At 40.9% G+C, this 13,376-nt stretch overlaps 1 protein-coding gene across 1 annotated transcript in view; it reads left to right on the top strand.

Annotated features, from left to right (window-relative positions):
• The window catches only part of LOC143278012 (cytochrome P450 1A5-like), a 43,209-nt gene extending 30,233 nt beyond the window's left edge, over positions 1-12,976 (top strand). Inside the window, exons 5-10 of the mRNA XM_076583024.1 lie at positions 1,656-1,860; positions 4,423-4,629; positions 6,290-6,416; positions 10,616-10,878; positions 11,398-11,522; positions 12,766-12,976. Coding sequence (XP_076439139.1) covers positions 1,656-1,860; positions 4,423-4,629; positions 6,290-6,416; positions 10,616-10,878; positions 11,398-11,522; positions 12,766-12,976 — 1,138 coding nt within the window. The remainder of the gene's footprint in view (positions 1-1,655; positions 1,861-4,422; positions 4,630-6,289; positions 6,417-10,615; positions 10,879-11,397; positions 11,523-12,765) is intronic.
• The last annotated feature ends 400 nt before the right edge of the window (positions 12,977-13,376 follow it).

Below are 13,376 nucleotides of genomic sequence, written 5' to 3'. Positions count from 1 at the left end.
GGGTACATGTGGACAAGTAAAACAGAAGCAGGTCTTGAACTCATTCGACATAACATGTATGAACATCACACCAGACTGTTGTATTGTTGGTTTTGATCACCCATGCATACACACACATAAACACACATTTAAACACGCCTCCCCCCCCCCTCCCCCAAACACACACACCACACATGAACACACCCTTTTGAGACTGCTTTTTCATTTTTTACTTATATCATTATTATTCAGTCAGTTAGTTAGTTATATATTTATTTATTTATTTCATTTTTTTGTACGCTTATAGTTGACTTTATCAAGTTTTTGCGCCTTATGCATTAGTAGTAGTAGTTCTTTTTATGTATTTATTTATTTTTTTAATTTTTTAATTTTTTTTCTCAAGGCCTGACTAAGCGCGTTGGGTTACGCTGCTGGTCAGGCATCTGCTTGGCAGATGTGGTGTAGCGTATATGGATTTGTCCGAACGCAGTGACGTCTCCTTGAGCTACTGGAACTGAAACTCAGTAACTGTGCAGCAGTTTTCGCAAATAGACTCGCGTCAAAATATTTCATATGGTCAAATTGCAAACGACATTATTTGGGAGATTCGAGTCAAAACTGATGTTCTGATCTGTCACCAGCATGCTTTCTTAAATTCTCACATCCAACATGTCCAATCAAATCAGCTAGTTTAAACTAGGGCAAAGTCCATTTTAAGACCTTAAGAGCACGTTTGTGAACTTGGTCGGGAAGGGTGTGCGATGGGAAGAAAGAGCGCGGAAATTGCTGATGTTTGACTGGTTCTTGAAGATGGATATTCATAAATGTATCTTAACAAGGTCGAAGCAGACATTAAATTGTGAAATGTGTGTGGTGATAACACTTCGAAGTAGGGCGGTACAGGAACCGTTCGCAATAATTACACGCTGTTCGCAGTTAGACCTACCTACCCTACCACTGGTATGTGATCAGAACACCAGTCGTTCATGACACTGCACAGAAATCCACTTTCAAAACTTTCAAAACGCCTTAATGAAGTAGTTAATCAAGCTTGAAAGATTTTGTTTTTCAGGACCGTTAAAAAAAGTAATATATTTTTTTTTAAAAGCTATCGACTTGATGAGATAAAGTCTTCTCCCCCCCCCTCACGCCCCATACCCCATCCCCCGAGAGGTTGACTGATTGACAATTTATTGACATTAGCTTCTTTTGCTGTTATGCCAAGGGGGTGTAAATTCTGATAATGAAATTAATTGAAAAACAACAACAACAACAAAACAAAAACAGAACAAAACAAACAAAAACAAACAAAACAAAAAAACCCAACCCAAAACGAATAAAAAACAAACACAAAAAAAACCAAAACAAACAAACAAACAAAAAAAAAACAACCAAAAAAAAAACAACAACAAAAAACAAAAATAAAAAAAAAAACGTCGAAAAGAAAATAATGAACAGAAAAAGATCCACACTGTGTCTGTGGTAGAAACACAAGAACACTGCGTTAAAAATAAAGACAGAATCAAAACAATCAAGGGAAACAAAAATAGGTCCAGCAAACAACCTCAAAGGTTAGAACAAAGCTCTGCCCAGCCAGAGAGAGACAGAGACAGAGACAGAGAGAGTGTTAACTGGTTACCTGACAGATGGACGCTGCTGTCTTCATCCCTTTTCAGATTCTACGGAGGCGGTGTGGAGAAGATCCAGTCCAAAATGCACATAGAGTTACGGCGCCTGACCGAGCGCGTGCTGGCCATGGACACTGTGACATCAGCGCGGACATCAAGCAAGGGTGGAGAGGGAGGAGGAGGAGGGGAGGAGAGGGAGGTGAACATGTCCGATCTGCTGTCCGACTCCTTGATGTGTGTGCTCGGGATGCTGGTGAGTGATGTTGAGGATGAGAATCAGAGAGTGTGTACAGCCGACTTTCGTGGTGGACTTTTTGTCGCTCGCAGAGCGAAAAGTAGATCATTAAAAAAAAAAAAAAAAAAAAAAAAAAAAGACTGCATGCGCAGCCCACCACTGTAACTAGGTTCTGTGAGTGTACATTGCTTTTGTTCATACAACTTTTCAACAGAGTTTGAAAATGGATGAGTTCGGATTCGTAATGGCAGATACATGACAAGAAACTGGCTCAAAGAAAACATAGGAGACTAAAGCAAATAAAGGGTGTGATTATAAAAGCAAATATAGCTTCTAAACTTGCAAAAATAGTCACCGAAAATGTTTCGTCAGAACATTGATTTCCACGACGAAATTTTAGCCTTTCGGTGACCCGGAAAAAAAAGGAAGGGGAGACGCACATGCGCGCGGGGTTCTTGCTAAAAATAGCCAGGTAACCCCGACGAAAATCCGACGAAAGCGGGCGTGCACACCTCCCTAACTATCACAGTGATGCCATATGCTCTCCTCTGCTACTGGTAACCATGCAACATGATCATAGCCATCATAGTGATCATCGGCTACTGGTAAACATGTAACATGATCATAATCATCATACTGATCACCTACTACCGGAAAACATGTAACCTGATCATAGCCATCATAGTGATCATCGGCTACTGGTAAACATGTAACATGATCATAATTATCATACTGATCATAGGCTACTGGTAAACATGTAACATGATCATAACCATCATAGTGATCATCGGCTACTGGTAAACATGTAACATGATCATAATCATTATAGTGATTATCGGCTACTGGTAAATATGTAACATGATCATAATCATCATAGTGATCATCGGCTACTGTTAAACATGTAACATGATCATAATCATCATACTGATCATAGGCTACTGGTAACCATGTAACATGATCATAACCATCATAGTGATCATAGGCTACTGGTAAACATGTAACATGATCATAACCATCATACTGATCATCGGCTACTGGTAAACATGTAACATGATCACAATCATCATACTGATCATCGGCTACTGGTAAACATGTAACATGATCATAATCATCATACTGATCATCGGCTTCTGGTAAACATGTAACATGATCATAATCATCATACTGATCACCTACTACTGGTAAACATGTAACATGATCATAATCATACTGATCATCGGCTAATGGTAAGCATGTAACATGGTTATAATTATCATAGTGATCATCTGCTACGACTGGGAGGAACGTGGCAGAGTGGTCAAGACGCTTTTCTGCCGAGACAGTGTCTGTGAGGGTCTGGGGCCGAACCATGCTCTGGCCTCCCCCCCCCCTACACCCCCCCTCCTCCCCACCATATTTGACTGGAAAATCAAACACAGCGTCTGGTCAATCGGTGCTAAGTGAATACTCCTTCTTCTTCTCATTGTTATAATCATGACGGGCGCAATAGTCGAGTGGTTAAAGCGTTGGATTTTCGATCTGAGGGTCCCGGGTTCAAATCTCGGTAGCAGCGCCTGGTGGGTAAAGGGTGGAAATTTTTCCGATCTCCCAGGTCAACCTATGTGCAGACCTGTTAGTGCCTGAACCCCATTCGTGTGTGTACACACGCAGAAGATCAAATATGCACGTTAAAGATCATGTGAGCCATGTCACCGTTCGGTGGGTTATGAAAACAAGAACATACCTAGCATGCACACTCCCGAAAACGAAGTATGGCTGCTTAAATAGCGGGGTTAATGAACAAAACGGCCATACGCATAAACATGTTATATGTCTGTATGAGTGTGTATGTATGTGTGTAAATGGAACTTGATTGAATGACTCAGGAAACGAATGACGAGCGCCGAAATGACAGCTGTCAGTTGGCTCTACCAAGATAAGCAGCCCGTTGCGCAGATGCCTCCCGTGTTTGTAAACACTTAGAGCTAGTCCCCGACCGAGGATAGACGCTCTATAAGTATCCATATCATCATCATCATTATACTGCTACTACTATCATTATTTTCATTATAATCATCATCATCATCATTCTTGTTAACATTATTCTTACTACCTTTACTACTATTACTGCTACCACCACCGTCACTACCACCACCACCACCACCACCATCATTATCACTACTACTACTTCTGCTGCAACTACTAATACTACTATCATCATTATCACTACTACTACTACTACTACTACTTCTGCTACTACTACTGTCATTGTTATTATTAATATCATCATTATTATTGCTATCATCATCATCATAATCATCTTCATTATCATTCTTACAATATTATTATTATTATTACTATTATTATTATTATAACTATCATCATCATCATTTTTATAATTATCATTCTTACAATATTACTACTACTGTTACTATCAATATCATTAAAATTATCCTCAACATCATCCTTATCTCTTTCGTGCAGCTTACCAGGGGATCGCCCCGACTATTATCATTATTATTATTATTACTGTTATTATCGTTATCATCATTATTATCATTATCCGCCTCCTCCTCATCTCTCCTCATCTCTCGCGCGCAGATCACCGGGGAGTGCCCCGACCCAGACGTAGTTCGCCTCATGCAGCGGTTCGACCATAACATTAACGTCCTGGTTAGCCCCAACACTTCTGGCACTCTGCGTACCTTCCCTTTCTTACGCTATCTGCCCGGATTTTACCGGAACGTCTGCAATGCCGCCTTGCGAAGTGGGGAGGAGATCCTGCACGCGCTCTTCACCAAAACCAAGGTTCGGGGATGGTGGGTGTGTGGGGGTGGGGTGGGGGTGGGGTGGGGTGGAGGTGGTGAGGGGTTTGGGGGGGCGGGGGGGGGGGGGGCGTCGGGAGGTGTGTGGTTCGTCCGTCTGTTCTGTAATGCACGCTGTGTTTTCTTGTATCAAAATGATATGATTTAGTTTCGTTTTTTACGCTCTCTGCCTATCTGTCAATCTCTGTTTCTCTGTCTGTCTCTCTGTTCAGGACATTATTGTGTTGTGCAACGTTTTTCATTATGTTCTTTGCATTCTTAGGTAATTTCGTATATTTTGCTCTGGTGATTTCACTTGCAGTAGCAGCAGCAGCAGTAGTATTAGTAGTTTCCAAGACTACCATCACAATGAGCTGGGCCATAAATGATCATCAGTGCATGAAACAAGAAAGGCAAGGCCTTCAAGACTCACTTGTGAAACACACTCCAAGAAAAAAGAATGATAAAAAAAGTTATAAAAGATAGTTTGTTGAAATGTGTTCTCTATTCGTTATACTAGTTATATAAAACTTCGTGTAAAAAAAAGAGAGAAAAAAAAAAAAAAAAAACAGAAAAAAGGTTTTGTACCCTAGGCGAACGCAGGTTCAACGTTAAAAAAATATCATTTCAGCATGTTCTTTTTGTGGAATAACTTGACAATGGTAATCGAAGTATTAACGCCGTTTAAATCGTGTTATTTTGGTATATCGGGCATTTAAGAATTTCTTTCAAGTCCGAGGTAAAGGAGACGTTCCCATCACCTCAGTCACATTGCAATATGTGTCCGGTTTTTTGTTTGTTTGTTTGTTTGCATGTTTTGTTGTTGTTGTTGTTTAAAAATTTATTTATTTGTTTTATAGATCTGCAGATATCCGTGTTTGACAACTTCTCTTCACACTCACTGAGAAACTCCGACAGTCCATTCAATTCCTCTTTTCTGTTCGTTCTAGTTTATTCAGTATCCACATTAAAACATTCACATGCAGTGAACACGTTGATAATTATTAAGGAAATTCTTTTAATTCGGTGATAAAAGGACGTTGCCATAAGCGTCAGGCTTTGCAACATGTTTTGTCAAGATCTGCACAGGCCAATGTAGACAAAGTTGACCTTAACTCTGTAACGGTCGATTCGGTTTTTCTTTTATGTTCATTCTCGTTAATTTAGTGTCCACGTTAGAATATTCATATCCAGTAAACACGTCAGTAATGTAGTTAGTGTCACTGTATGTGTTCTGTCCAGAATTTGTAATTCTTTGCTTTTAACTGCGAACAAGAAAAACGAGGCCATGGCGTCTTCTTACCAGGTATTGCCTTCGTTTGGGCAGCTGCAAAGGGGTAACAGTGTTTTCATAATCCGGAACGAGCATCACCGAAATAAACCGTCAATGAATCGGATATATGATAAATTCGGGAAACGTACAACCAGTTATCGATATGACCCTGAAGACTGTCTTTCCATCTATATTTAAGCCAAATTTAGTATTGGCAGACAAAGTATTTCTAAAGAAATGGCAATGTTAAGTTTAACACACACACACACACACACACACACACACACACACAACAAAACACCGGGTTATAACATAGACTCACTTTGTTTACACAAGTGAGTCAATAAAATATTGTTCTTTTCCGGTTTTTTTTGTTTGTTTGTTTGTTAAGGCTACGAGAGTCCCTGGGAAGCCCCGAGGCATAGTGGATACTCTACTAGACGAACAGACCAAGCCAGGAGCTGATTGGCTTACCGACAACCACATCCGTTCCGTCATTGTGGACATCATCAGCGCAGGTATGACGTCAGATCTGTTTGTTTGTCTGATCGTTTATCTTTTTGTTTAACATTTATTTGATCATTAAATTTTTATTTTCAACGCGCAAATAAAAAAGGTAGGTGCCCATGTATCGCGGGACACCAGTGGTGTTAGGCGATATATGTTCGCAAAATGTTAAATTGAAACTGAACGCAGCCATTCTTGTTACATGAAGTTGAATTGCTCCTTATTCATATAATGTGAATATGTTCACTGGTTAAAAAAAAAAAAAAACTACTAAAAAAGAAACAAACAAACAAAACAAAAAAAAAAACCGTGATTTTTTGTGAGTTCACGAGTTATTCTCGTGGCTGTTTTCGTTCAACATGGATAGTCTGATTCTGAGCCCAGAACAGTCGACATCGGACTTGTTCTCGCGCTAGGAGTGGAAGGAGAGAGGGAGACAAGTCTTTGAACAAAAGAGGACAATGAAGGAGAAAAAGAAGTAAAAGAAGAGAAGAAGACTGAGAAGACCAATGAAGACCGAGAAGAAGACGGAGACGAAGAATATGGAGAAAAGAAAGAAGGCGAGGAAGAAGACGATGGAGAAGTAGGAGGAGAAGACAGAGAAGAGGAAGAGGGAGAAGAAGACGATGATGGAGAAGACTAAGAAGTGAAGCGAGCGAGCGAGCGAGAGAGAGAGAGAGAGAAACGGAAAGGACAGAAAGAAGAGTAAGAACTATTTTTGTTGGAAATGGGTACCAGAACTGGTTTTTTTTTTTTTTTTTTTTTTTTTTTTTTTGTGTGTGTGTGTATGTGCATTAATAAATTTTGTTAATGGATGTGTGTAAAAAGCCAGATATTTTAATTGAGTTAAAAGTTAATTGTCACTGCAGTGGACTGTTGTTTGTTATGAATGAGAAGGAGTAGATGTGGGTGCGAACGGAGGCGCGCCAGAGAGGATAATTGGTGAGAACTGAAAGAACATGTGGTACACATGTGGTACGTGACAGTAGGTCTTTTTAATTTTGTTGTTGTTGACAAAATAGACAAGAGTATTTATGTTTTAATAATTATAATAATGATATTTATATAGCGCTGAATCTTGTGCAGAGACAAATCAAAGCGCTTTCGAACCAGTCATTCACACGCATGCATAACTCTAAAACTGTTGAAACAAAAGACAAGGAAGAGGCAGGCAAGGGAGGCTATTTTGGGAAGAGGTGGATTTTAAGGCCAAACTTGAAAGAGCTGAGTGTGGAGACTTGACGAAGCGAAAGAGGAAGTTCACTCCAATTGCAAGGTCCAGAGACAGAGAAAGAACTGCGGCCAACAGTCGAGTTATCTGTCTTTTCTTTTTTTCGTTGAGTATTCATTTACTTTTCCCCCCTCAAAGCCTGACAAAGCGCGTTGGGTGACGCTGCTGGTCATGCAGGCATCTGCTTAGCATATGTGGTGTCGCGCCCCGGCCCCCTTGGGACGGGACCTACCTTCTCACACTGAAGGAATCAGGAACTTGGAAAGTTAAATAAAGTTTTATTCCCCAACAAATAATCAAATCAATCGATCAAATCAAAAACACTTTATTAATCCACATGGAAATTAAGTTGTGCTATTACAGGCTCGTTGTAAACACTGGCATAAAATCATCACGCGCAACATAAGAAGAAATTAAAACTAGTCAAATAAGAATTCCCAATAGCTGACAATAGACTACCCCCCCCCCTCCGCACACACACATACTCATGTTAGGACAAAAGGGTATTGCACAACAATATTTAGAAAAGAAAACATCCAACAAAAAAAGGGTATATATTACTCAAAAAGACATGCGCGCACGCACGCACGCACACACAGACACACACACACATACACACACACACGCACAAACACACACACACACACACACACACACACACACACACACACACACACACACACACACACACACACACACGTTAAGACCGTAAGGTATTGTACAACAATACATTAATAAAAACATCAAGGGAATAATTGCAAATACACATGTTCACACTCACACAACTTGAATCCTGAGTGATGACATGATGAAAGTCGATGATGGATGTCCATTCTGTCCGTCCTCCGAAGCTGGAACCTGAGGGAAAGAAGGGGAGGGGACAACAACAAACTTAATCTTGACCTGTCCTACCTACCCCTGACCGCAAACGGTTAGCGGCACTGTTGAAAGGGCTGACGGAAAAGCTGGATTCAAGATTGAAGATGGTTTATTCAGTCAAGGCCATAGCCCCATATGAACAGAGGGCAACAACAACATTTTGTTTTGTATGTGTCATTGTAATTGTTAATGCAAACAGTGCAGAATATTCCATAACAAGCCCCAATAAAACTAGGGTATAAGTTTCTCTCTTAAATGAAATGCTTTAGAGAGAAACAAAGCAAAACTACATATAGTGTTTTCGTCTACCGATGACATCAGTAAACACAGTCGAAACGTACACGGATATGCATAATATTTTTTTAGGAATGAGCTGGATTCATAGGTCATTAAGGACAGGACATTTCAAAACAAAATGGACTTCATCCTCTCTGGATTCCCCGCACAAAGGACACATTAAATCAGAATGATGAATGGATTTATAACGATATCTATGTATGTATGAAAAGCTGGAGTGATGAAGTTCCACACAAAATGATGAACGACGATGACAGCGACGAGGGAAGACGATGAGAAGATGGATGAAAGGGTGATGTTCGGGAAGGGTCAAGGGACGCAGCTGGGCTGGAAAAAAGGGAAACAAGGGAAAAGGAACGAAAGGGAATAGCTGGGTCGTAGTGTCCTCGCCCAACACTCGGCTTATATGACAGATTGACATAAGTTTACATTTGGGCCAACAGCAAAGTGAGAGCTGTATTATCAATGGTTTCTCCAGTCAATGGGAAACCATTTACAGCTCAGTCTTTTGTGAAGGACTATGACTCTCAAACTAGGAGTCAAAATTGCACTGGCTCTTAGTGCTGCAGCCTTGTGGGCTAGTTGGCCTTTGGGAACCATCCCAAAGCCGACTGTCCTAAAACCCTCTTGGCCGAGAGAGTGGGGATATACTTGGGCAAGACACTCTCCACTATTATCATATTCTAGCCCAAACAGTCGGAACAGCAGTTGCCTCCTCTGCTGTTGTGATGGTCATTGTCGGACACGACTGACTATCATATATATATATGTATCTCTCTCTCTCTCTCTCTCTCTCTCTCTCTCTCTATATATATATATATATATATAAGTGTCCGCGCCCAACTTAGGACGCCGTTGCAATCTGGCGAAGAGACGCTGGCCCGTTTGGCGTCCCAGCGGACTCAGGCGGGAAAGGGAAATACCAAGAACAGGAACAGGAATAGGCATGGAACAACTTGTTCCCCAGGTGGACTTCGTTAGTCAGGAAACCCGACTTCAACAAACACAGGTGTTAAAACAAAACTGGGCAACACAGAGTTACTGCCACACCCAGAACATGCACATGGATGTTACTTTTGAGAACTCTACCGCGCGTCTGCCTTCCAAAAACCAGTTTTAAAAATTTCAGCTGCTGCTGCCCTGAGTACAGCTTAATTGATGGAGAAAAAAAACCCAGCACGTGAAAACCTAAGAAATGACACTATATGAAACTAAAGCACAAAACAACAGGCGTTCGAAGTTTATACATGATAAAAATCCATCCACACATAGGCACACGGAATAGGAAAAAGATCAAAAGGTCAAAAATGTAATCCTTCTCGCGACATGTGGTGTAGCATATATGAATTTGTCCGAACACAGTGACGCCTCCTTGAGCTACCGATACTGATATTGATAAAGTGGGGACTATTTACAAAGTATGGTATCAGACAAATAATGATGACGATAACAATCCGAAATCCCACCTTCGCTGACAAACTTACTCCCATAAAATGACTGATGGACAAAAAGCATAAATAAATAATGGAGCAGATTCATTAATTTTGGTGATTTAACAGATAATTGATAATGATCATGATAATAGTAACGATTATCGTAATAATAAACAGAAGAATGATGATGATGATGATACTACAACTACTAGTAACGATAATGATGATACTACTACTACTACTAAGAAGAAGAAGAAAAAGAAGAAGAAACTGAGGAGGAGAAGAAGAAGAAGATTAAAAAAACAAACAAAAAAGAAACACAATAAAACAAACAACAACGAAAATCGTCCGTATGTGCCTTGTTCTCCAGGCTACCTGACGACCAGGGAAACCCTGTTGGATCTCTTCTTCTACCTCCAGCACCACCCAGACGTCATGCGCCGCATCCAGGCGGAGGTGGACCAAGTCATAGGGGAGAGAATGCCTCAGATAGAAGACCGGAATGCTCTCCCTTACACAGAAGCCGTTCTTCTGGAGACGTTACGTCTCAGTTCCTTCTTACCGTTTGGGGGGGCGCACGAGTGTCGCCGTGACGCCATTTTGCAGAACTACCGCCTCCCTGGAGGAAGCATTGTGAGTTGAAAGTGAGAGTGTGGGTGAGTGACGTAGCGTGGCTCCCTAAATGGCTGCGGTGGGAGAGTGAGGGCTGGCCATGGCAGCATTGTTCAGGTGCTGGACCTGTTTGGTTTGGTGTTCACCGGTGATCAGGAGTTCAAGGCCCCCGTTTTCAGCATGGTGTTGTGTGTTTGGGAAAGGACACTTTACTCTGATGTTCCTCAGTCCACCTGGACATCTTGTTGTTGTTGTTGTTGTTGTTGCTGTTGTTGTTGCTGTTGTTTTCTTTTTCTTCTTCTTCTTCCTCTTCTCCGTCAACTCTGTGTGGAGCCGCACAGATGAACTGTTTACCAGATTCCTCTCTGGTCGTCAGTCAGCCAACCAGTCTGCATATTGATCAATCAATCAATCAATCAATCACCCAGCCAGCCAGCCAGCCAACCAACCAATTGATCAACAAAACAATCCATCAAACAGCCCCCCCTATCAGCCAACCAACCAGTCAATCAAGTAATCAACCACTCACTTCCGTTGCAGGTTTTCGCAAACTACTGGGTAGCTCACCGCGACCCCGAAGTTTTCGAGGATCCTCAGCACTTCCGGCCCGAACGTTTTCTTGACGACAAAGGCCACGTCATTTCCGCCGCGCATCCCACACGACAGTAAAAAGGGTGGAGGGGCCGGGGTTCATTGTGTGTGTGTGTGTGTGTGTGTGTGTGTGTGTGTGTGTGTGTGTGTGTGTGTGTGTGTGTGTGTTTTGTTGTAGTTGCTTTTATTTATTTTTTTATCAATCTTTATTTTTCCTTATTCGTATTTTCGTTTTTCATAATTAGAAAACATTGTTTCCCATTATGTTGTTCTTTTTGTTTATTTCGAGTTTTCCTTTGTTTTTGTTTTCAGTGTTCTATTGCCCGTTCTTCTATGCTTTTTCTAATTGTTTTTTGCATTTGTCTTACGCCTTCCTCTCTCCCGTGGGGATGCCGGGGATCTTTCAGCATAAATAGCACCCCCGTCTTCTGGAAATTCTGTGCTAGAAATTTCCTCTTTTCTATCTCTCTCTTTGTTTGTCTTTTTTCTTCCTTTACTGCCTTCCCAGTCCATTCCCCTTTCTTTCTTTCAAGCAAGCCTTGACACTTTAAAAAAATCTTTTCTGCAGTCTATGATGTACTATCTGAGTTGTTATGGGCATTGGGTTGGGTAGTGAGATTTAAACACTGGGATGGGGACTAGTTGCATGTCCATTCTGCAGTGTTATTTACCTATATGGCCCTTTTTTATGAAGTTTTGTTTGCTTTGAAGTTTTGTGTGTGTTTTTTTCCCTTTTTTACGATTTTCTTTTAAAATCAGAGGATGATAAATTAAGGGGAATGGCTGGCGTCTTCAGCACAGCCTAATCTTATTTGCCATAAATAGCTAAAATTAATGGTTGGGATTATGTGTCATGAATTCTGTTTATCTTTTAGGGGTTTTTTTTTGTTTTGCGTGTGCCTTTTTTATGAATTTTTTGTTTGCTCTGGCGATTGGGTAGTGATATTTAAACTGGGATGGGCACTAGTTACATGTCCATTCTGGTGTGTTACTTACCTATATGGCCTTTTTTATGATTTTTTTCCTCACTCTCCTTCCTACTATTGTTTCTAATATCATCATCTTAGATGGACAGACTATAAATAAATAATAATTTTTGCGTGTGCATGTATGTTATAGTTTTGTGTTGATACGGTTGAGCATTTGTATGGCTTGACAGACCTCATATGGCCGTGTGCAGTCGGCTGGACTATGAGCAACAATTAGCAAAACAATTAGCGTCTTCCACACTCTCCTTCCTACTATTGTTTCTCTCTCTCACGATGTTTTCCTAGAAACCATGCCGGAACCACAATCATTTCTCTCTCTCTGTTGCAGTCTGCTCTCGTTTGGGGTCGGCAAGCGGAGTTGCCCGGGGGAGACTTTCGCCCGGTTCCGCGTGTTTCTGTACGTCACCACGCTGTTGCAGCAGTTTGACATCCTCCCTCCCGTGAAGCACCCGCTGCTTCCGCTGCGGAGAGACTCATGGGAAAGTGGCATTGTGCTTCAGTTGAAACCCTACCACTGCGTGTTTCGACGCCGCCATTGACAATGGAAACTAGGGATTGGGACAAAATGTTCCAATGTCTTTGGAACGTTGGTGCACTGAAATCTCTTTGTTTAATCTTTTTTGTGTTTTGTTTTTGTTTGTTTCTTCCTTTTATTCATTTGCGCTTTTATAGCTTTATACCTTCTGTCTATCGGGAAAGGGCTGGGTTGTAAAAAAAAAAAAAAAAAAAAAAAAAAAAAAAGAAAAAAAAAAGAGAGATAAAAAAACAACACAGGAAACAACTGCATGTTACTTGCCTAGCTATTACCCTTCGATAATAAAAAAAAAATTGTCTTGTCTTGTTTCTCTTTGCTTCAACATCTTTACACACAATGATTATAATTATATTACACGGATACCCTCTCTAGACATTATCACACACCATGCTTCCTCTATTTCG

Source organism: Babylonia areolata, chromosome 35 (assembly GCF_041734735.1).
Source record: "Babylonia areolata isolate BAREFJ2019XMU chromosome 35, ASM4173473v1, whole genome shotgun sequence".
Classification (NCBI taxonomy): Eukaryota; Metazoa; Mollusca; class Gastropoda; order Neogastropoda; family Buccinidae; genus Babylonia; species Babylonia areolata.
The sequence above is the reverse complement of the archived record's forward strand: the minus strand, read 5'-3'. Positions and strand labels throughout refer to the sequence as shown.